At 37.4% G+C, this 23,483-nt stretch overlaps 1 protein-coding gene across 4 annotated transcripts in view; it reads left to right on the top strand.

Annotated features, from left to right (window-relative positions):
• The window catches only part of fdxr (ferredoxin reductase), a 29,564-nt gene extending 6,856 nt beyond the window's left edge, over positions 1-22,708 (top strand). For all 4 annotated transcript variants that reach the window (XM_069194486.1, XM_015356056.2, XM_015356055.2 and 1 more), the window contains 9 exons: positions 4,429-4,551; positions 6,231-6,344; positions 6,691-6,792; positions 10,423-10,530; positions 11,389-11,473; positions 15,513-15,712; positions 17,493-17,664; positions 18,766-18,939; positions 20,032-22,708. In XM_069194486.1, coding sequence (XP_069050587.1) covers positions 4,429-4,551; positions 6,231-6,344; positions 6,691-6,792; positions 10,423-10,530; positions 11,389-11,473; positions 15,513-15,712; positions 17,493-17,664; positions 18,766-18,939; positions 20,032-20,162 — 1,209 coding nt within the window. In that variant the 3' untranslated portion in view covers positions 20,163-22,708. The remainder of the gene's footprint in view (positions 1-4,428; positions 4,552-6,230; positions 6,345-6,690; positions 6,793-10,422; positions 10,531-11,388; positions 11,474-15,512; positions 15,713-17,492; positions 17,665-18,765; positions 18,940-20,031) is intronic.
• The last annotated feature ends 775 nt before the right edge of the window (positions 22,709-23,483 follow it).

Here is a 23,483-nt window from a genome sequence, read left to right as displayed (position 1 = left end):
AATTAAACTTTGATTAGATTCTGTACTGTATGTTGAGTTGTCCTATACCTATAGTAATGCAACTTCCCTTTTCTGGTATTCATATCAACATTTTATCAAATGTTTTTTGTTTGTTTTGTTTGTCCAATTCAAGATTGGACATGTGCTTTAAATTTATAGATTTTTCCTTGAAAGGAACAGGAATATTTTTTTTAATATTGGAATATTTCTGAAATGTTCCAACATGATAGAGACGGGAAGGCTGAATAAACACACTTATCAGTTTCAAGGCTGATTAAAGGCCTTCATTTGTAAAACACTAAGGACATAGGTTTTGACAATAAATTCAGGAAATAAGAAAACATGAAGGATAAATATATAATATTTAATATGTATAATATAAAAATAAGGGTATGCACATAGTTGTTGAATTAGTGAACAATTAGTAACTGACACGAATGTAAAATACCTGCATCGGCAATAAAAATTGATATGGCGTGGTTAGTTTTCCTGGAAGTGAAATGGTGGCACAATGAACAGACACAAATGATAAAAGACAAAGTTACATTTAAGAGCATAAAAAATATAAACTAGTATTTACAAGCATTAACAAAGACGGAAACTCCCTGAGTCCAGGCCTGCTACAGTCCAAAGCTACCCTGACCCAAAGTTGACCAGACACCTGAAATACTAACTTGTTGTTAGTTGAGACAACCACTCACTTCTTAGCTTGCTATTTCATTACCTTGATTTGGTGTCTTTTATAGATGTTTCTTCAAGGGAAGAGGTTCAGTATATAGGGCTCTAGAGCTGTGGTTGGTACCAGATTTCTGTTCCTAGCTTCTGTTATAAACAACTTGGGACACCTCAGTGCCCCAGTTCTGCTTTTGTGACAAAATTCTTATTGGTGCATAGTTGTAGAGGACACTCTACAGAACCCCCCAACCTAACCTATAGTCTGTTAACTGCATAGATCTCTAAGCATAGTGGAGCCACTAAGCAGTTGACTTGAGCGAGACATCCTTCTATAGTGACGGTGCGGTGTCTCTGTGGCTAAGGCTGGAAGGTTGCCAGTTCGTATCCCGCATAGCCGGCAGAGGAATCCTACGTTGGGCCCCTGAGCAAGGCCCTTAACCCCAACTGCTCCAGGGGCGCCGTATGAATGGCTGACCCAGCACTCTGACCCCAAGCTTCTCTCCCTGTCTGTGTGTCTCATGGAGAGCAAGTTGGGGTATGCGAAAAAGACAAATTCCTAATACAAGAAAATGTATATGGCCAGTAAAGTGATCTTATCTTATCTAGTCATTAGCTGGTCCAAAAATGTTAATATAGCTGTGTCATAATAATCCATATTGGTAGAAATACTATACCCCACAGGACATTACAGAACAGTGCATTCTTGATGCATGTGGTATTGTTTATAATATACAAGATCAATGGACAGGAATACATTTGGGAAATGAAAAACATGAAACATGAAAAACATGAAAATGTTTTTAAGAAAATAAGAATCTTGGTCAGTTTAACAATTTTTAGAATAATAAACTTTTAAATGCACTGATGTTGTGCATTCAAACAATAGAAAAGTAACATGTGTAATCTTTTTGTTTCCCTCTCACACGCTTTTTGTTACCTGTCACCTGTTTGTTAGTCTACCTGAGTGTTTAAATGCCTCTTACCATTGGTTAAATGCCAGCTCTTTGCCAAATCGGCACTTACTCAGAAGAGTGTAGTGTTTTTTAGAAAGGTCTTCTATAGTAAGTACCTTTCATTCTAAATATGTCTAGTTTCTTAACATTGTTTGAGTCAGCAGAGGGAAAATTAGCCAATGTTACCATTGTTATGCTGTAAGATTAAACATAACTCATACCATCTGTCATTTCTCTCTAAAGTGTTGCGTTCCCGCAGAACTCATCTCTGAAATCTGCAGATGCTTTACAGCACGTCATTTGGGTATTAAAATTGTCACATTCTGTTCTTTTCCTTTTGTCCATTTTGGATAAGATATGGCAGAAACAGGAATAGGACTGAGTTTCTGGTGTAACATTCGAGAGTTTAAAGTGCTAAATCACAGAGGGGATTATTATTTTTTCCCTGTATAAAAGAAATAAGGATGTTGCAAAATCACAAAGCACATCTGTTGTCACAGGACCTGATCCAAATACTTGGATTATTTTCTAATGTTTTGCTTTTGTTTTTTTATCTGACAAATCTAACACTCGGTACAGATTAGAATAAAGAGGATTCTGTGAAACCAGTTATAAATGAATTCAAGCAGGTCGCTGTGTCAGCATGCGTAGCCTGCAAAGGAACAAGTAAAGATTTATTCCATGCTGAAAAGAAAAAAACACAACGAGAAGGCCCCACAGCCAAAACATTGCATTTCTTTTCTTCTCTTTTCAGCATGGAATAAACCTTCACTTGTTCCATAAATAAAGGAATGTGCAAATCCTCTTTCTGTAAATCTTGCACATCTGAAAATACTAATCTGAAGCAACGATGGCTTTAGTAACCGGATTAAAATAAATGATCAAACTAGCTGTTCAACTGGTGCTGAAATCAAGATGTTTAAAAAGTTATGATTAGCTAACTGCTTTATTCCAATTCAGGGTCGCAGGGGAGCCGGAGCCTCTCCTGGTAAGCAACGGGCAGGAAACACCGTGACACATACTGTACAGACACAACACGCACTCACACTGGGTCAATTTTCCTGGAAATAAGTTAGCCTAAAAGCATGTCTTTGGGCTATGGGAGGAAACCAGGGCACCCCGAGGAAACCTATGCAAAACCAGGCCTCCAACGCTTCGAAACAGCAATGCTTACAGCTATGCCTCCGTGTCACCCTATTTAAAAGTAAAAAAATACAAATAAGCCGAGACAGCAATACCGTGGCCTTGTTACACGAAGTACCAAGCATTATACAGTGCCCTGAAAAAGTATTTGCCCCCTTACTGATTTCCTCTGTTAATGCAAATGTTTAACACTGTTTTCTGGTTGTTAACCAAAATCTAATATTAGATAAAGGGAAGCTGAGTGAACAAATAACACCTTTTTTTTGCTTATTTCATTTATTTAATGAACAAAGTTATCCAACACCATCCGGCACTTTGTGAAATAGTATTTGCCCCCTAGTTAAATCAACCCAATTTAAGAGATAATTTAGAGCCAGCTGATTGAACACAGCCAGGCTTGATTACAGCCAGACCTGCTCGATATAAACCTCACTTATTTTGAAAACATCCAGTGTGACAAATATGCAATAATAGAGCAAATACATTTTCACGGCACTGTATATGAATGCTTGATCTCTGCTTAATGCTGTTTTATTTATTTATAAAGGATTTTTCAACTCCTATTTTAAGAACATTACTGGTTAACTTACAGATCTTTCTGGTTAGGTGGTTTTGCTAATGTTCTGTAGAACCTCAGCTGGTCATAAATTAATCACTAAGAGAATCTGTTAAATGTTGCCCAGATATCTCAATAAGTCACGTCTGTAGCAAATATGAATTTGTAAATGTTTTGTAATCCCAGAGTTTTTGCAAAGGTTAAAAACCAGGTATAATCGATTTCCAGCAATGTTGATTTGTTTATGTAGCCAAATGCTGCATACATTGCAGGATATGCTAAACATCCTATAGATATCTGGTCCAGGTTATGCCACAAACTGATTATTTGCCAAAAAATGAAGTCTTATTATACCCCAAATATTATGTTTTCAGTAGTATGGAACTATAGTAGCTCTGTTTAGACGGGTACTGAAGGGAAATATTAACAGATCACATTTTGTTTGAGGAATATGAAGTTCTGTAAATTAAGCAGTTTTTTTTAATGTGATACAAATACAAGAAGGAAGTGTTGCAAATTCACTGTTTTAAATTAAAATGGTAGCTCTTGCAGAGGAAGAGGAAGAGGAAAAGCTTCACACCACTTCCATTCATTTCCAAAAATTGTAACTGTAGTCATTTGCATTCTTTGAAATTAATTAGTAACTGTAACTACTTGCAGTTTTGCATAGCTAACCTCTAGTTAGAGTAATGAAATCTGGTAGGGAATCCATAGTGAGCCATATCTTCCTGTTACCAGTAATTATTGTGCAGTTTCTCCATTGCTTGTTCTGTGGCCTTGTGCAGAGGAAAAAGTGGGTGGTTTTTTAATCGGTATCACAACATATTTTACTAGTCAAATTGTCTTCTGTTTAAATGATAAAAGCATTGGTTAGCTGTGGTTTTGTGCTTAAAAGCATGGAAAAGTGTTTGGAAACCATTGTTTGTGTTTATCGCAGTTTGTTTTGTTTTGTCATTTTCTACAGCACCTGACTAACTGTAAGTACTGAACTGATCTTGGAAAGAAATCTGTGACATTTGTCACTTTTGGCAAGATTATTTGCCAGGGTTTTATGCTTGTTTCTGCAACCCATTAACCCATTTTCTACACTTTGTCGTACAGAATGTGATCAACACCTTCACTCAGACAGCCCATCATGAGCGCTGCAGTTTCTATGGGAATGTGACCGTGGGCTCTGATATCACAGTGGACTTGCTGAAACGGGCATATCATGCTGTCATACTGGTGAGTCCATTTTCATTCCATGGGGAAAAAGGAGGTGACTCATTACATTGCTGTTTGGTCCATTTGTCTTATGATCTGCAGATATTTATGCAAGCTAGTACTATGCTACATTTTTAAAAACTGGTTTGCTTTATTTTTAGTATATTTGCATCTGAAACATGTAAAGCTGCTGTACTATTATTTTTTTATTTTGTGCCTAGCATTGTATATTGCAGCCTACAAAGGATTTAATTCACAGCTGTGCAACTGAAATCAGTCAACAATTACTTATTTCATAGTGTTTTGATTCTTTCACAATATGATTTTTTGATCAAGCCTACACTTTCTCTGTTGTTTCACCTCTTTCTGTCTAAGGCACAAAAAATGTACTACCATTTTCCTACATACATGAAATTGATTGTTAGAGATGGCCAGTGCAGAACTTATTTTGTTAACAAACAATTATATTACGTACCAAGTCTCTTCCTATCTGAACTCCACTCTGTTCAACTGTGCCCTGTTCAGAAACATGGTTGACTCCTGTCCATTTTTAGATGTTAAGGCAAAGTGGTAGTTCTGTGAGGGGATTTAATCTTGCTTTTACAGATACTGCACTGAACATGTGAATCCTCTCTGCCTGCACAGAGAAATCCAAACTCTCACACACATGGATGTGTGATTGGTGGTTCTTACCAAATTCTTGACATCAGGCCACCCACTTGCACTACTCACTGCTCTCCTTCGCCTTCCTTGGTCTTCTGTAACTATCTTGTTTAGTGAATCTCCCATTTTGTGACATTCCCATTTGCCATGCTGCAGACTGTCATAAAATGTTTTCCCACGTAACCCAACCCAGTTTCGCCCAGTCGACATGACTGCTGCTTTGGCTCTGTGATAGTATGTTTTAGACATAGAACTTTATAATGTTAGTGCTGCTGTGTGAATCGACAGAGGGTTTTATTTCATTCAATTTTTCAGCCAGTGAAAGCAGTTTAGTTTGATAAAGCAGCAACTTTTTAGTGTATGGTAGGAGGATAGAGGGTCACCATAGCATGCCGATAGTGCTGATGCTTATAAAAAGTCAACAACAAAAAAAATTAAAATACGGCACTGACAAAATTGTAAAATCACACTTCAAATACAGTTGGATGGATAAAGAATAAATCTGTCTTAGAATACATCTGACATATTTAACAATTTTAAGGAAATTGTTTTTTATAATTTAATAATTAAGGTCTCCCTGTGTTCACTTGGGTTTCCTCCAGGTGCTCAGGTTTCTTCCCAAAGTCCAAAAACATACTGGTAGGTTACTTAGCTTCTGGGAGAGCTGGACCTGGTGTGAGTGTTTGTGTCTGTCTGCCCTGTAATGGACAGGCATCTTACCCAGGGTGTATCCCACCTTGTCCCCGTTGCTTGCTGGGATAGGCTTCAGCTCCCACTTGACCCTGAATTGCAAGAAGCGTCTAGAAAATATGTGTGTATTTTTCAAAAATAAATTAGAGAAAAGGGATAGTCTTACCTAGTGCTCAAGAGGTCCACTCAGTCTTTCTGTACTAAGTTGTGTAGAAATTAATTTCTCTGAAAGCATTTTTTTATTTAAGTGTCCTCCTTTTTTTCATAATATGTGGATAAGGTGGTCAGAAAAGTAAGCCTCTGTTCTTTTAGTGTGCTGGTGCTCGTGACTGTATGTGTCCCCACAGAGTTATGGAGCTGAAGGAAACAGGAGTCTGGGGATACCAGGAGAAGGCCTGCCTGGGGTTTACTCTGCTAAGGATTTTGTGGGCTGGTACAATGGGCTACCCGAAAATAAATCAGTGAGTCTGGTTCATTACTTGCTCCAATCATTGTTTTAAACAATTTATCTCCCTGTAAATCTTCAAAATGTGTACCAGATGTGTAAGGTGTAGCCTTAGGTATAGGTCTATTAATTACTAATAATGTACACTACTGTTTTCTATACTAAGTGAGTGCTTTAATCTTTCCTCAATATGTTTGGTTTTAGGCTGAGTTAGTTTGCTTCTTAACCTGCAGGCATTTAAAATTTAAGTCACATTTTTTTTCCTCAGCCTTGACAGAAAGACCTCTAGATTTGTCAGTGCTGGAAAGACCTTTCATCCTTGAGCCTTATCTTTGTTGGTGATTTTTTGTGGGTCTTTTCAGCTGGAGCCTGACCTCAGCAGTGAGACAGCCGTAATTCTGGGGCAAGGAAACGTAGCTCTGGATGTGGCTCGGATACTGCTGTCTCCCGTGGAGCTTCTCAAGGTGACACTTTTTCTTTTAATGCCCGAACAGAGCTCTTACTGGGACTCCAAACAGACAGTCGGGGTGTATCAGCAGGGGAATTGTTCAGTGAAATTCTCAATGAGAGAACAAGATATTTGTAGATGATGTGTGTATCACGTGTGAAAAATGGAAGATGGTTCTGTAAGTCTACATCTACAGGAATTCATGCACAGCCCCTAACAGTGATTAACAGTGAACAGTCAATTTATAAGTTACTGAACCAAGTAACTTATAAATTGATATTATCAAATTGGTACATCTTAATAAGAGAAAGAGCAGATTCCAATTAAAAAGCATTACATGCAGTTTTGAGTAATGGCATACTGAAGATACTCTTACATTTAACTGCTGCTTCAACTCAAAACTAAAACCTTATCAAATTGTAAACAATGAAAAACAATTGTACACACCTTATCTAAAAATGGAGATGAATAAGTAGTACTATATCTTTCAAACTATAAGCAGTTAGAATATTACAAATTACGGTCACTAGGGATTTTCTGTGTAAAATATTTCTCAAGTGGACCTACAATATGTAATAAGCAGCTGTTTTAAAAACAAAGATTGCAGTACTGCTGTTACATTTTGATTATCAATAAACTCCCATTCCGTAGTACCCAGCAATTCATAATCTTTCAAGATTTAATAATGCTGATGAAGACTGGAGACTTCAGACACTCGGTGAAACTCGGTTAAATGTTCAACGATAAGAGCAAATGGCTATTAAAAAGGAATGTGTTAATTATTATATTTTTATTGCACTAAGGTCTAAAGAGCTATTTTGTTACATGTTCCTGAACATATAGTGCTGTACTTGAAACTGAAATGCTTTCAGCTGATACAATCAGGTTTCACCAGCTCAGTGACAATGAAGTCTGAAATAATGTGAGGTGGCAAGAATTAAAATCAGTTCATGAAGTTTGTTTAGTTCTCTAAGGCAACATTTAAGTGTGGTACAATACTATATATTTCCCTAAAAATGTGACCTTGAGGTCTTTAGGAAATCTTACATATTTAAGAACTTTTGTAAGATAATTATTATAATACAAAATGTCTTTTCTTATTGGTGAGGATCCCCAAATGCTTTAATGTAATTGTCTAATGTAATTGTACAAAACTTACATTTTGCACAACATTTTTAGACAGTTTCTAAGTTCCGTGCTCCTATTATCTTTATATAACTGTAATTACATCAGCTCTTTATAGGTCAACTCTCATTTCCTTGTGAGATTATCGTCTAGATCAGAGGTCAGCAATCTACAGCATGGATGCCATTATTTGTACGCAAAGAGAGTTTTTAACAGAATGTGAAATAAATGTCTAATAAGTAGACATATAATAAGAAATTAAGTAAAATATAGAAACTATGCTTGGCTATTCTGTAATTCTCTATATCATGCTTCCCAGTGAAAGATCTTTGGTGGAGAAAAAAACATTCATTTGGTTTATTTGCTGCATTATTTTTAGCAAGGCTTGCCTATTTTTTCACAGAAAAGCTCCCAATCCACACCACTGATAACATTTTTCACACTCAAGTGTAAAGTCAAACATATATCATGAAATGGTGATCACAAAGAAAGCAAAATTAGATATTTGCTCATTTCAGCCCTTTTGGGGAGGTGAATATGGATTTGTTCCATGTGATTTTGGCGTGTACCCTGTACATGTGAGAACTGGCAACAGAATTTTATATGAGATTTCGGAACATTTTGGTCCAACATATTCTTATCTGATTAAACCAGACTGCTTTGATACCTATGGTTTTTTCAGTGTTTCTGGGGATGGCTGTTGAGGATTTTGAAATGCAGCTAATTGAATTATATTGCTCAGGCTTATGGAACTTAGGTTTGGGATCACAGTGTCTGTCATGACCTGTTGGGAGTCCCTGCCAGTGAAATTTGACTTTGAAGAAAGTGGCATTTTCACTGCTCTCAACATTTGGATCAACATACTTCAGTATTTTCACATGCGATCCCAGTTCTTTAATAATTAACAACTGAGCACTGTGAGGTTAAAATGTCAAGTTATGAGCCAGATATAGGAGAACTCAGCAAGGGAAAGCAAGGCAGGGATGACACTAAATGATAAGAATATGAATGTGTATTGTGGGTATAAATTATTAATTTTATATCTTAATATAAGACTATTGACTTTTAAAAAAACAAGTTGCAGGCGCTAACTCTTGGCAGGCCCTTTCTGAAAGGCCTTTGACCTCTGACCTAGATTGTAATTGTGCTTTGTAAACTATTGGTGACCAAGGTCACTTTTTATTTACAAGGATGATGTTTTTATCTTAGTTGATTATGCCAGAACGCTTTACATTCTGTAATGCTTGTCTGCTTTTTTTTTTAATAAGTCTTTGTTGTAAGAACCTGTTGGTTGACATGAGACTTATTTTATGGGTATTCTCATTAAGATTGTCAGTTTTGCATAGCAGGACAACAGTTAGTTTCCTGTTAGATTACAGCAGGGCCCTCATTTCCTGAACTTTTGTTCCAGCCTGATCAGACAATTAAATTATTAACCTAAGATGGATGACAGATAATGTGTTGTAAGACGTGACGTGAAATCTCTGTAGTGTCATGGAAAACCATTAAAAGCAGCACACAGGATGTTTTGGGAAATGACCTGTGAGGAATTCTGTGCACCTTCGTTTATCAGAGTTACTCCTGATATGATTTATCTGCAGCAGCTGTCTGGTTTCCTTTTAAAACTTGAGAAATTCCCCATAAAACCGCCATAAACTGCCTTTGCCTAGAGGCCAACCATACATTGTGCAATGCAACATTCTATGTGGGTGTGTAAATATGCTTTTGATGTATGATGTATCTGATATCACAGCCATATAAGAATGGAAGACTTGTATCACAAGCAAGATATTCTTTCAAATTCTGTTTTACTAATGTAAAGCGCTTAGTGGTCCATCCACCTACTGATACCATCTGCCCAAGTGCTGGCAGAGGAAACTGAGAAGGGGTGAAGGCCTTGTAGTCCTTTTCTGCAGTGACACATTAAGACATTATTAGACAGACTTGTTTTATCATACAGAAACCGTAGTAGAAGAACAAGAATTGCCTGAATAAAACGTCAAATGTACTTTCTTTCAGTTTTTTTTTTAACTTGAGCAGACGATTGGCTTTACTTTTGCTTTAGAGAAGAAAATAAGGTCACATCTTCATAAATAAAAACTAGAATTAAATTTTTCACTGAAAAGTAGAAAAAGAGTAAATTGGAACTTCCTTCAGATCTATACAGAAGTGAAGGAGAGAGCTGAAAATGTTTTTTCATCAGTTAGAGGAATATAACTTTTGTTTATATCTTTTTTAACAATCTGACACGCTGATCATGGTCTTCTCAATTTATTATGATCTTTTTAGAGTCTAATTGTTTAATTTGTTAATTATTAATATTTTTATATTAATGACTATACACATTTGTTGAAGTCCCTTGTGTTTCTATTTCAGTTATTTTGCAACTGTGATAAACGAGCCTACTGTTGCCCTGTAGGATAGCTGTCACTTCATCAGATCACCATACTTTTTTCTTCTACTTTTTTCCTGGGTTTAAGGCATCTCTCCTCCACTGACTGACAGTGTGATCTCTGTGCAGAAAACTGACATCACAGAGAGCTCCCTGGAGGCAATTGCAGCCAGTAAAATACAGAGGGTGCTGATTGTGGGAAGAAGGGGCCCCCTACAGGTAGCCTGCACAATCAAGGTAAGCTGGGCTGTTACATTGTTGCTGTGCAACAACCTTTAGCACATAAAAGGGATTTCTCACCAGATTTCAAGGAATCAGTTTAGGTTATTTTGACAAAGCTAAATTTTGGCTGTTATGGGCTAATGATTTACTGTTGGATCAGACACGTACCACATATTTCAGGCTCGTGAGGTATTAAAATTCATTGGATTTCTGTGTCTCCAGTGCTGATTTTTATTACAACCCACAGCTCCTTGTTCAAAAATGGATTAAAGCCCCGTACTACAGGATTAGTATTTGCTTCAGTGGATTCCTACACAGCAGAAACATGGTTCATCTCAGGCTTGTTACCAGATGTAATTACTGTATATTAGCTCAATTGTATAATTGGAGGAAAAAAAGAGCCTCACATGAACCAGTGCTGTTTTTCATCTCATCATGTTTACTAGAGATACCCCCAAACATAAGGTCCATATGCTCAATTAATATTTGTAGCAACCAGTGTTTTTTCTCAAAGTAACTCAATTTATATTCCACTCTTTGAAGGATACTCTAACTGATGTAGAGTCTACACACTGAAATGTATATCCTGTTGGTTTTTCGTTTGTTTTTTTTTTAATGTACCTCGGGTATTGTAAAGACGACTAAATCATAGCATGGAGATCCCTGATAGGATCTGAAAATCTCTTAATTCATTTTAATGTTATATTCAGAGTAATTTGTGTGTGTTCTAATAGCAGAGCCATTGTTTGCGTGAAATTATTGTGCGAATTACAACAATGACATACAGTTAAGAAATTTTACTATGCCTGCATGTCTGAGTTTTTTATCTTTCCACTCGCTCATAGACTAATGAATCGGAACTGTTTTATTCAGGAACTCAGAGAGATGATCAAGTTGCCAGGCTCCAAACCACAGCTGGATCCTGCAGATTTCGAAGGGCTCAAAGATGTCATTGAAGGTGCGACAAAAATGTTAAGCATGTGATCAACACGATAGTATGGTAAAGAGATGCTATCCCAGTGCGTAACCTCTTACCCCAACTCTTGGGTTATGTTATAGGCACAATGCCTATAGATTAGTGTCTTAGACTTACTTATGCCCTAGATATCCTCACATACACACCAGGCTGTGGGTGAGGGGGCTGCTCTGCTTATGCAAGCAAACAGAAACATTAACACCTGGCTTGTGTCATCGGTGTTAATTCTCACTTTCATTTTTTGCCGAAGGAGAAACACATACAGATTTACTTAAACCTCAGAAAGCATTTTTCCTTTTCTAAATTTCCTGTTGTGACATGTAACAAAGTCAACAGCAGTTGTTTTTATTGTCAATTGCTAGATTGTATTTCTGCTACTTGTGGGTTGTACTGATAGTGACGGTTTTACCTTTAAATGTCATAGTACTTTAAAGTAAGTAACTTAAATGTGAGTGGAACGGTTTCTTGCAGATGGGCATTTCTGATGGGCATTCCAGATAGCAATAACCTCAAATATGCATGATTAAAATGTCTGGAACCTCATCCATTCATTTTATAACCGCTTCATCCAGTTCACAGTCACAGGGGAGCCAGAGCCTGTTCCGGCAAGCAACGATACAAGATACACCCTGGACAGGACACCATTATTTTTATTTTTATTCCTGATTTTGTGATAGATGACAATAACAGGACAGGTTTAGCTGTATGTGGCTTTGTGCAGTTATGAACTTAGTCATTACAAAATTCAGTTTTTCCCTTTTTGATCAGAAGTGCCAAGCATAGTATGAAATGAAAATACTGTTTGTAGATGATCATATTCAAATTCAGATGTTAATAGATTGCTTGGGAAATGCAAGTTCACACAACACCTCTGAAGTGATAAAGGAATGTCTGTACATTTTTTACTCTGTTTTTTTGTTGACAAGGTTTCCCATATGATCGGAAAATCTTTTCCTGAGCCAGTATTTTACTGTGTTTCTACATCAACTTTTCTTTGATCTGCTTGCAAGGAATGTGCAGCTGTTCTTGGCTACTTTCATTTTAGAAATTTAAAGTTTCTCTTCTGTTTGAATTTGTAAAGGAAAAAACACAATAAAGTGATGAAAGTTATCATGATGGGCTTATCAGAAATGGTAACAATTGCTGGAAGAGTAGTGCTGTTGATAAAGTATTTGGTCAGAGTGGAAATTCAAGCCTATTGTTGCTGAGGTTCAAATTACATTGAATTTCAGTAGTTAGGAAATATTTAAAAAATATTTATGAAAACTAGGGCAAATGTAAAAGCTTGGTTCATATACATAGTACTGTACAGGTTGAGATATTAATTCCACTCACATGGATAAGAGCCCAAATCGCCTGCCAACTGACTAATCTGGCACCAGAAAGCAAAAAGAAAGTGGTATTTGGCAAGTTAACCTGGAAGAAAAATGGTATGTTAAAACCAATGTTTCTGCAAAAATTCCATAGTAAGCTGTTGTATGCCAGTAAGGTATTTTTTACACAATATTCAAGTAATATTAGTAAGTATGTCTGCTGTTTTTAAATCTTGCTTCTAAACTTACTTATTTAAATTGACTCTAAGGTTTAAATTTTAGCCTTAATTTATTTTACCTTTATTGTGTCACTATACTCATTAAGTTTAAATGCCATCAAGATCTTATTTTGCAGTGGAGTCTGATGGTGACTTTAGATCTGCTAAACTTCACAGTCTGTTTTTGGTTTTACCCATGTCACTGTAGGGGCTTATTAATAATACAGGCAGTAAGTTTGGTGCTCCCTTGCCAGTCCCCCTCTCCCTCATCTCAGTGGTGCTGGAAACAGAGAGGCCATTCCATTTGGTTCAGATTTAAGGTTTCCTTATAGAGTTTCCTGATAAGGAACAACTCCCAAGGCTGAGATTCTCCAGCCACTCTAATAAATGGTCATCTCTGGCGCCTTACTGTCTGGGACATTCCAAGGGAGAGTCTCATCCCAGGTTGTTTATAACCCTAATGTCAGAGAGCATGGTTACCCATCCTCCACCTCGATCAGCCAATCGGGAACAGGTAGGGCAGGGTAACCCCAAGTGGGTCTCGAATCCCCGCGGAACATTCAACCAATGAACGACCGTAGTTCCTCCAGATAAAACAGGCAGCACAGGGCCCAGAAAAGGGCTCCTCCAGGACGTTCTCAGATTCAGCTCGGAGAATCACGTGACAGCCAGTGTGTCTGAGTGCCAGGACTTTACTTTGTTCTAAGAGTCGAGAACGGAGGTTGCCCGCATGTAACCAAAGGATCTGCCCGAGGTTAGCCCAGCAGCAAGCCTCGTGAACCGCCAGTACCCTACTGCAAACGCTCGCCTGATCAACAAGTGAACTACGGTCGGAACTGTAGACAGCTGAATCTCAGGATTCAGGACTAGCACTACATTAGGAACGAACCGGTCTTCTTTCCGTCTAAAGAGTGTGACTTGCTTGGACACGCAGTCACTTTCCATGTGCACAATCTGCTAGTTAAGCCAGAACTACTGTAACTAGCCGGTCTTCAGAGAGCCCACTGCCAGCGCGTCACAGCAGAAATCTCTCCCTCCTTCTCCCACTGTGTCTGATTGGACACAGCAACAGCCTGTCGCTGTTCCCTTGTGTCCGCGGGAGATCTGAATTCACACAGATTGGATGAGTCTTCAATATTCTGCATTACAGCTCGAGAATTCAATTGTTACCTCAACCCCAGTTGATATCAATTTAATTCCTATGAGTGATGTACTTGCCTTGTACTGAGTATGTACTGAGTATCTAGTGTAGAAGTTCAAATCAAAGTTCATTTACAAAATGGTATAAATGAATGATATATTAAACGTATGTCCCTCTTGGTTTGTTACTCTTCGTTATTGAATATATACCTTTTGTATTCTGCTAACCCTCAGTCTTAAGATCTGTTATGTTTATATGCACATTTTATATATTAATAAACGTATTGTTGTGTATAAGTATCCGTGTGTGTGCGTTGCTGAGTTATCCCGAAAGGTCGGTTTTCTGATAGCCATCAAAGAATAATTTGTGACTTACTGCTACAATTAATAATTGTCCCAGTAAATGCACAAAACATCACTTTAGTTAACTGTCTTTCATTTGCCATATAGTTTTTAAGATCTTAACTTAATTCACTGATTTATACCAAACATTTATTCAGAATATTTGGTATAGATCAGTGTTTCCTACTCCTAGTCATAGAGTTGCCAATGTATCTTTTAGTTTGTGTTTCAAATGAGCTCTCTTAGTTTAGCACATTAAAACCTAAGGTTGAACTTTAGTTATCTGTAGTTTTAAAACTATTTAGGTTTTTACAGAGTTGTTTGGTGTTAGAAATCATCATGAAACCTGTGCAAAATGCTGGACTTTAGCTCTTCTGTCAGGTTTATAGTTCCAGTGACTAGTTTGAGTTTAACCAATGGGCTCCACCGGCACTTGCTTAATTTTTAAACATGACAAACAGAGTCCTAAGTGCTGAAATTTAAAATCTATTTAATTGGTTCAATTAAGGGCTTCATAACCTTACTTGATTGAGAGCTCAGTTGGAATGAAAATTAGAAGATGCAGGGATGCTCCAGGACCAGGAATGGGAAACACTGGTGAAGAGGGATAATTCCAGCTACTGGCCCATCAGCACCAAATCCACAACCTTGTTTTTTGTGAGGTCTCTCAAGTGCTGACAGAAACTTGTCTTGTGTATTTTCTAAGAAAGGAAGAGATCTAGAGATCAAGGGATAATAATGGCAATATACAGTAAAATGTCCCCGTCACTCTACTGGGGCATTAGGACCCACACAGACTGCAGGGTGAGCGCCCCCACTGGCCCCATTAACACTTCTTCCAGCAGCAACCTTAGTTTTTCCCAGGATGTCCCACATCCATGTACTAACCAGGCTCACACCTGCTTAGCTTCAGTGGGTTGTCAATTGTGAGTTGCAGGGTGAGATGGCTGCCAGCTAAATCTTGGTCTTAATTCTGGATGGGCTCTGACTCTCCTGTTTTTCCTGCAGACTTGCCCAGGCCCAGAAAGAGACTGAGTGAACTGTTGCTGAAGGCAGCCATGGAGAAGCCTGTGGGGAAGGAGGCAGAGAGACAGGCCGCGGCCTCCCGTTGCTGGGGGTTCAAGTTCCTGCGCAGCCCTGTGGAGATCCTGGCCAAGGCGAATGGTGCAAGAGCAGTAGGCATCCGCCTGGCTGTCAACAGGCTGGAGGTGAGATCAGCGTTATCTGGCTATAACAAGAGCAGCTAAGCTGCATTGCACACTCAGCAAGTAGCAGCTTAGGTGCATATATGAAAGTCTCAGTTTTCATATACAGGTTGCAGACTAGGTGAGAGTTAGGTCTGGGTTTTATGTAAATGTGTTAATGTTGAAGAAACCACGAAACCTCCTGCATGAATTGGACAATGACATGCGAATGCATTCATTTCATTCAAAAAAGGGTAAACATTGAGTTGCATCATAACATTGAAGAACTACATAATCCACATTTTATGCAGTATAACAATAGAACTTTGTGCACTAATTCTGTATTTTCATCAGTTTTACACCTCTCAACAGAGGATTTGTTATACCAAATGGGACAGTCAAAACTTTTTTAAACACCAGTAAAAATGTCAATTTTACAAGGCATTCAAGGTTCAGATTAAAAGGTTAGAAGGTGAAGTTACTTTCTGTAAAGTGTTTTGTTATTTTTCGCAGGTATGCATGTGCATGTTTAAGTGAATTAAATGTGCAGTATACCAAATTTATGTGATTGTGTCAAATGGCAGGAGGTCACTGGAGAGTCAGAGAATCAGACAGTTATTTATTTTATAACTGATTTTATATTCTGATACTTCAGGAGAAATTCTGAGCTGATTGATCAGCAATTAAGGAACTTCGGCTACCTTATTGTCAATGATTGAAATTTAACACTGGATATATAAAAACAGCTAACAGGAGTGTAGCTATTGATATTTTATTTCAAAGTTTTCCAAATGGTAGCCACAGTTTTTGTTCTAAAAAATCTTCCCTTCTGTTACACAAAATGTAGGAATAGTTTTGTCAAGTGAGAATAGCATTACATAAGAGATTTTATAGTATTAATTTATTTTACTATTACTTTAATAAAGTCGTAAAATGTCAGTCCTCTTACTCTTTTAAATAATTCCTGTAATGTTGTTTAGGAGTGCCTTCTGCCACAAAAATAATGAGGAACAACAGACAATGGGTCACTTAGATTTGATTGGTAAATGTGAAGGAATAGCTGCATCGCTCCATGCACAGTTAAGTTGTTGTGATCCAGTTTTAGAAGATTTAGATTAATGTGGATTAGAGATTGTTAAATGGCTGAGTGTGCCTGAGCTTTTGCATAGCAGAGTCCATTTTGTTTTTTTAAACGGAAGTTCAGCAGGAAATTAATGTGCAAGGATAAAAGAACCTGCAGTGCACTGAAAAAGCGAAAGTTTGCAAGCAAGAGCCAGGCACTAGACTACTTAAGACATGAGCATTTCATGGATTCATTTCATTGTGTGAATTATATGTATCTGTAAACTTGAAGATTGTTTTAGTCATGTATACGTAATTGTGCAAGGAAAGCAGAATTAGGATATTTTCACGTGTTTACTATTTTTTTGTGAGACGACAATAAGTTACAAGTTACATTCTAAGTTTGTGATCCAACAGGCACTTCATCTTTTCAAAGTCTCAAAGTGTTTGCCTTAAGTATATAACAAGCAGCAAATGTAACTTTAGCTTTAAATTAAAGGATTAAATGCAACTCAAAAATAAGCAGTATGTGTATGTCTGGTTGAGAAAACTCATTTTGAAAGGAGGGTTGCAGCCAGGTTCTTTATTTCATTGGTAATTAACAGGATCCATGTGGGGGTTAGGTAGTGGCTATAGTGAAATGCTGCAGTCAAGTAGATCAGAAGAATATTATTCAGCTCAGGAAGACTTGAAAACATCCTCCCTTGGCTCGTTCCTCACTGTTCTTTTTTCCTCTCTACAGGGCTCAGGAGACAGTGCCAGGGTAACACCCACAGAAGGGCGGGAAGATGTGAACTGTGGCCTAATTATCAACAGCATTGGTTACCAGAGCCTTCCTATTGACCCAGCTGTACCCTTTGACTACAAGCAGGCAGTGATACCCAACACAATGGGGAGAGTGAACCAGGCACCAGGTGAGGGAGGGCAAGGAAGTCAAATCACCTACAGTATGTTCTCCAGGTGTTTCTCAGATTTTATCTGAAAGGTTTTTCTAAAACCTGCTGGAACCTGGTGTTTGAAAATGAGGGTTGCCTACCCTTTCTATCTTCTTTGCATACCATGCAAACTTCTGGTTTGATAAGGCAGAATAGTGATAGATTAGACCTCATTTAAGTTGGGAGAGATTTACATGTAGGTGGACCACATGAGAAACAACTAGAATTTAAGACAGGGCACTGTGGTTGGTGCTTATACTTATTGTTTTGAATATTTCCAAGAGACCACTCAAGATACCAAATATTGTGTACCTTAGTTTATTTCTCATGCATGAAATTTCCTATAAGGCAGTATCGTCTATACCTGTGGTTTCAGTAATAGGTGTTTTGTTTTTGGCCCAGAGGAAAGTATGTCACCTACTGGCATCCCAGCTCTACTTCACTCTAGGAATCTGAATTTAGTTAATCTTTCCCTCAAACACAGGGTAGGATAATCCTTGCATGGTGTACTGTGGTCTCACAAGATGAAGTTTTCAAGACAGTTCCCCTAAAAACTCCTGAGAGATGATGCTGGATAAGGGGAGTGGATTAGATGATTATTATCTGTTTGTCTAAGAGGACAGAAGTCAGCAAGTGCCACTGATTTTTTTGTTAAATTAACTATTTTCTGCAAAGTTGAACTTTGACAAAAATTGATTTTTTTATATCATCATTCAAATATCTGAGGCAGCTCTGTTTCAGTTATTTTATATTACATTTGTGTTCTTGTTTGAGGTCGTGGATTAGATGTGGATGGGCCATTTTCATTTTTACACTGCTGTGTTTATTTCTGTCTTTCCTGATGCAATCTTGGGGAGATACAGTATACTGTAGAACAGTGCTGGAGAGAAATCAGGCCATGAAGGACAGTTACAGGAGAAATCAGGACATAAACCTGTAATATAATATAAATGGTGTCTCCTTAAGCATGAGGAAGATAGATTGGCTAACAGAGTGTAAACGTTTTCTCGGGTCTGTGTGTTTAATAGGATTTGTGGTCACCACACGTTGCTTCTAACAACTTGAAAATTTCTTCTCAAGGTCTTTACTGCAGCGGTTGGGTGAAGAGGGGCCCTACAGGTGTGATCGCCACCACCATGAATGACAGCTTTGACACGGCGCGCTCTGTGTTGCAGGACTTAGAGTCTGGGCAGCTGGACACCACCAGTGCCAAGCCTGGTTACGTGTTTGTAAAAGCCGTGTTGGAGCAGCAAGGTATTACACAGAAGCATTATGTATCTTAATGCACTTTAAAAACCGCATTATAATAAACTTTGTAAAACTCAATGTGATTTCCATAACATTGAACATTAGATTTAATGTATGGCTTAGGGATGGTAAAATTTTAGTTGGTAAAAGAATATTAATTTTGTGCTGTCATTTAAAAGTTACTGTTATTTCTTTTCAGCATAACCCAAAGTGTAATGCCACATAATGATATTTTTTTAACGGCCCTGCCATGCTTATCCAGAAAATTAGCAGAAGCCAGAGAAATCATGTTTTCTATGATTTAAGTATGACACATTCTTTACTTGCAAATAATTATTATTGTTCTGGTAAAATTCTGTCTTTGAAACTAACATATTCAATAGCAATCTTACTGCCACATTGCTTCAATATTTCATAACCATGGTACTTGCTTGAAAACCTTCAGAACTGCTGGCAATTCTAGTCTTTTTCTTTCCTTTCTTCACCTATTTTGATCTAGTAATAGTATCAAACACAGGGCTTTGGGACTCTAGAATATCATTTTGCACTTAGATTTCTGCCACTGTTTCAAAATGGTGTAGGTAACTAACTCCAGAGACTAAAGTCCAGAGATGGCAGAGATGACCTTTCACCTCTCATACAATGAGATTCAACTTTTTAAAAATGTAATTGCTTACAAACTTTCTAACTGCCTATGGTTTCAATTTTTTTTTTTATTCAGGATTGCTTTAGTTTCCTGTCTTGCTTCATTCTATGTACTGTAACTGGGTTTTTTAAAGAATTTCGACATTTACACGTCCAGCCAGTACTGTTTTATCCTTGCTTGGTACAAGAGATGATTCAACTGCACCAGCAGAATATTATATCTGAGCTACAGTGGAAACACTCTCCTTGTACACTTTGACCACACTGTCCATCTCAGCTGCTTCTGTGGCAAAAACAGTGGAAGTGGGGATTAACTGGAGAGAGGATAATAGACAAGTTAATTAAATGGATTAATGGAAACAAGAAGTACAGATTTCTGCAACACCACACAGTATTTTAATCCTTGGAGGTTTCTTCCACTTTTTTACTAAGTTAGGTGAATCTCGATTTCAGGTGTGTCTCCAGTGTCATTCACCGGATGGGAAAAGATAGATGCTGCAGAGATAATGAAGGGGAAGGAAGCTGGCAAGCCCCGAGAGAAACTGTTGGATGTTGCAGAGATGCTGAAACTAGCCAGGGCATGAGGTATTCCTGCTGGAGAAGACCACCCTACCCTACACAACTTGACACTGGAGTCAGAGTCCAGCCCAGAGACTCTGTTGAAGTCTGCATTGTTGCTCACGAGACTGAGACTGCCGATACAGATCCTAATGTAAGCTTAGAGGTCATTCAGTTAAATTCTTTGGCCAGTCCTACCATTTTCTGGATTAAACACCACAATACTTACAATAGCTAAAGACATTCAGTGAAACAGCACATTTAAAAAAATGTTTTACCACCTTGCCAAATGTTTGTTTCTTGGTAAGCACAACAAAAATAAGTCACAAAATGTCTTTGAGGATGCTAATTTAAGAGATATTGCTCAAAACTAAGTCTAAATGTTTCTTTTGAATGTGAAAAGGTTTCCAAAGAAAATAACTGGTATACAACGTAACTGTTACATGAAAACAGCTGAGACTTTGGCTTGTCTTAGTAAAACATTTGTTTTAGTGATTCTGCCAATTATTTGTAACCTAGCACTGACTTCTAGACATTCCCATTCAGAAGCTCATGCATGTGGAATGTGAGGTGGAAAACCTAGAGTCAACAAGAACCACGAAACAACATATGAAAACGTTAAAAATAAAAAAGGTATTTAATTGACCTATTATTAAATAAGGACTAACTGACTAACTGTCATTATGTTGGAATTGGGTACTGTACCTAAGTTGTTTTTTTTAATCCAAGTAATATTTCATAGTATTGCCTAAACATAATCACTAAAAGTGAATCTCTAGTTTGTAAAACTTTGTCCATCCAGTATCGGTTATTCAGTGTCCAAAACTATTCCCACCATTCTGTAACAGTACTGTATATGTGATGGTTTGCATTCAAATATCATGTACCACTTCATTTCCATGGAATATAAGAGAAAAAATAAAAACAAAAATGAGTATTCCTACTATAGACATTTAGAAGTACACTTTAACTATGGTAACCTCTAAGGTTTATCAGGTAAAATACATTGTAGGGCTACTAAACAAACATGCATGATGGATTATATACACATGTATGCACTAATTGCAGTGAAACTATGTGTTTTCTAGTATTTGATTGAAGTAGACAATATTCTGAAACAAAGACTCACATTAATATGTCATTAATCCCTTTTTTCTGAGCACAGTGCTTGTAAGAAAAAAGACACACCCATGGAGATGGTTAGACACAGGTTTAAATGAATCTCTGCAAAATATTATCTGTCAGATATCACTTAAAATGGTGATGAGCCTATGAAAAACCTACACATGTATAGAATATATTGCTATCCTGTTGCATTTTTTAAACTAGTTTATTTCAGTCACTGTTTATTGGAAGTAGTTTGTTAATCTCAAATATACTGTAGTCTTCTGAGTATTTTAAGGAAGCAAACTGATAACAAGGAGTTTGAATATAGGGATGGGTTGTGAGTTTGAGTCTGCACTGCATGTGCTGCTGTTGTACATTAAGTGAGGTACTTTCAGGTATCCCAGTACTCCAGTTCACCCAGTTGTATAAGTGGGGTGCAGCGTTGCTGGGGGGTGATCCCTGTGATGGGCGAAGTCATGGGTTCTCCTAGTCTGCTTCACATCATGGAAACCAGAATAAGCTCTGGCCACATAATCTGATGTGGTTTAGATATAGAAATATTAATAAGGCACAGATTGAAAGAGAAAGTAAAGGAAGGGAATATTCTAATAGCAGGATTTCTAAACATTCTTTATACCGTAGTCTGAAATGCCTTTCAGGGGAAAAATCATTGTGAATCCCCTCAAACTATCATGTGCCCAGCTTTAACTCCATTTCATTTGGAAATTCCCTTTCATATCACTGTTTTCTTTGCAATGAAGCATAGAGAATACAATTATGCACATGCCTCAGCCATGAAGTCTTTGATTTGGAACTGGAATTTCCACATCCAGCTTGGCACAGATTCAGGCTGATCTCCCATTCTACCCAGAGGAAGCTGGTTGTTTTACTTTCACCCTTAACATGTATTTTTTAACCATGTTGCAGCTACAGAAAACTTATGCTCTTCTTAACTTCAAGAATTGTTGTGATTTCCACAGTTCCAAGACCTGGCTTATTGATATGATTTTTGAGTGTGGAATCCATAGATATCTTTGCATGTGACCAAGCAAATAAATATATGGGACCATTCTAAGTTATTATATGATAAAGAAATAATGCACAATAATGAATGTGTTCGGCTGGGATAACATAATGCCTTGGATGATTTGGCACAAAAGTAACACATTCGTGAGCTCTACCAGTGACCTGCGAGATGTCTTAACTGATAACTGTAGAGAGAAACCTGGCACTTCAAATGAAGAATGCCTGTCCTTCATGCAGGTACCAACCAAGCCTTTACTTGATAAGCTTCTCAAATATTAAGAGATCAGGTTTATAGTGGGTATATCCCACTGGCTGTCTGCATGTTTAGACAAATTGACTGGACTTCTGAATTGATGTTTTACACTGTTTACACTGATTAGTTTAATAAATATTGCTTATTAAACTACATATGTACATTAATAAAATTTTTAAACAACAATTAACTCATTTATGGTGTTTTATGTGGTAGGCACTATACGTATAAGGATATTTGATCATGCCTGTATGTGCTTTTCCCCATTTCTGACAGACTCTTCATAACAGGGGAATGTCTTATGGCTGCAGCAGGGGATATGCATAATCTACAAACCAGTTTTAATAAGTGGTGCAAATACTCCATACAATAAACATGTTGTATGAAGTATTTGCACCACCATATGAAGGGAAAAAGTATTCAGATTCAGTTTTTAAAGTATGTGATTTTTATCCCCGTTTTCAATCATTCTCACCGCTGTCTTTAATCATGTTTTGAATGGAAAAGTATAACCAGTCCAACAGGAAATTAAGTGTTGGAACTGATCTTTTTTTCTTCTTCACATGAAATGTTCTTCTATTACAGAAGATGTGGGACAGTTCAGAATAAAATCTGAAACGTTTCCTACCTTCCATGACTGTAGCTTTTGATGGTTGTCATTTTTGGGGGGTTTATAGAGCAAATGATATTCCAGACCCCTGTGATCTAGATATTCAGATAATCTCAATCCAGACTACTGTATATGCCATTTGAAAAAGCAAGACACAATGTGAGAAAGGAGAGAATTCATGTTTCTGCTCTGGTAAAAAAAAATTAACTGACTGAAGAATGTAGAATTTTTCAAACACAAATGCAGAATTGTGGAAATTAAATTTAGGACTTTTCAACATAAAGAAACAAAAGATAATTCTTTATAAAATAAGATTGTGATAACTTGGATACGATTCCCAAGTCATGTAGC

Source organism: Lepisosteus oculatus, chromosome 9 (assembly GCF_040954835.1).
Source record: "Lepisosteus oculatus isolate fLepOcu1 chromosome 9, fLepOcu1.hap2, whole genome shotgun sequence".
In the NCBI taxonomy this organism is placed as follows: domain Eukaryota; kingdom Metazoa; phylum Chordata; class Actinopteri; order Semionotiformes; family Lepisosteidae; genus Lepisosteus; species Lepisosteus oculatus.
This window is presented reverse-complemented; position numbering and strand designations above follow the sequence as displayed.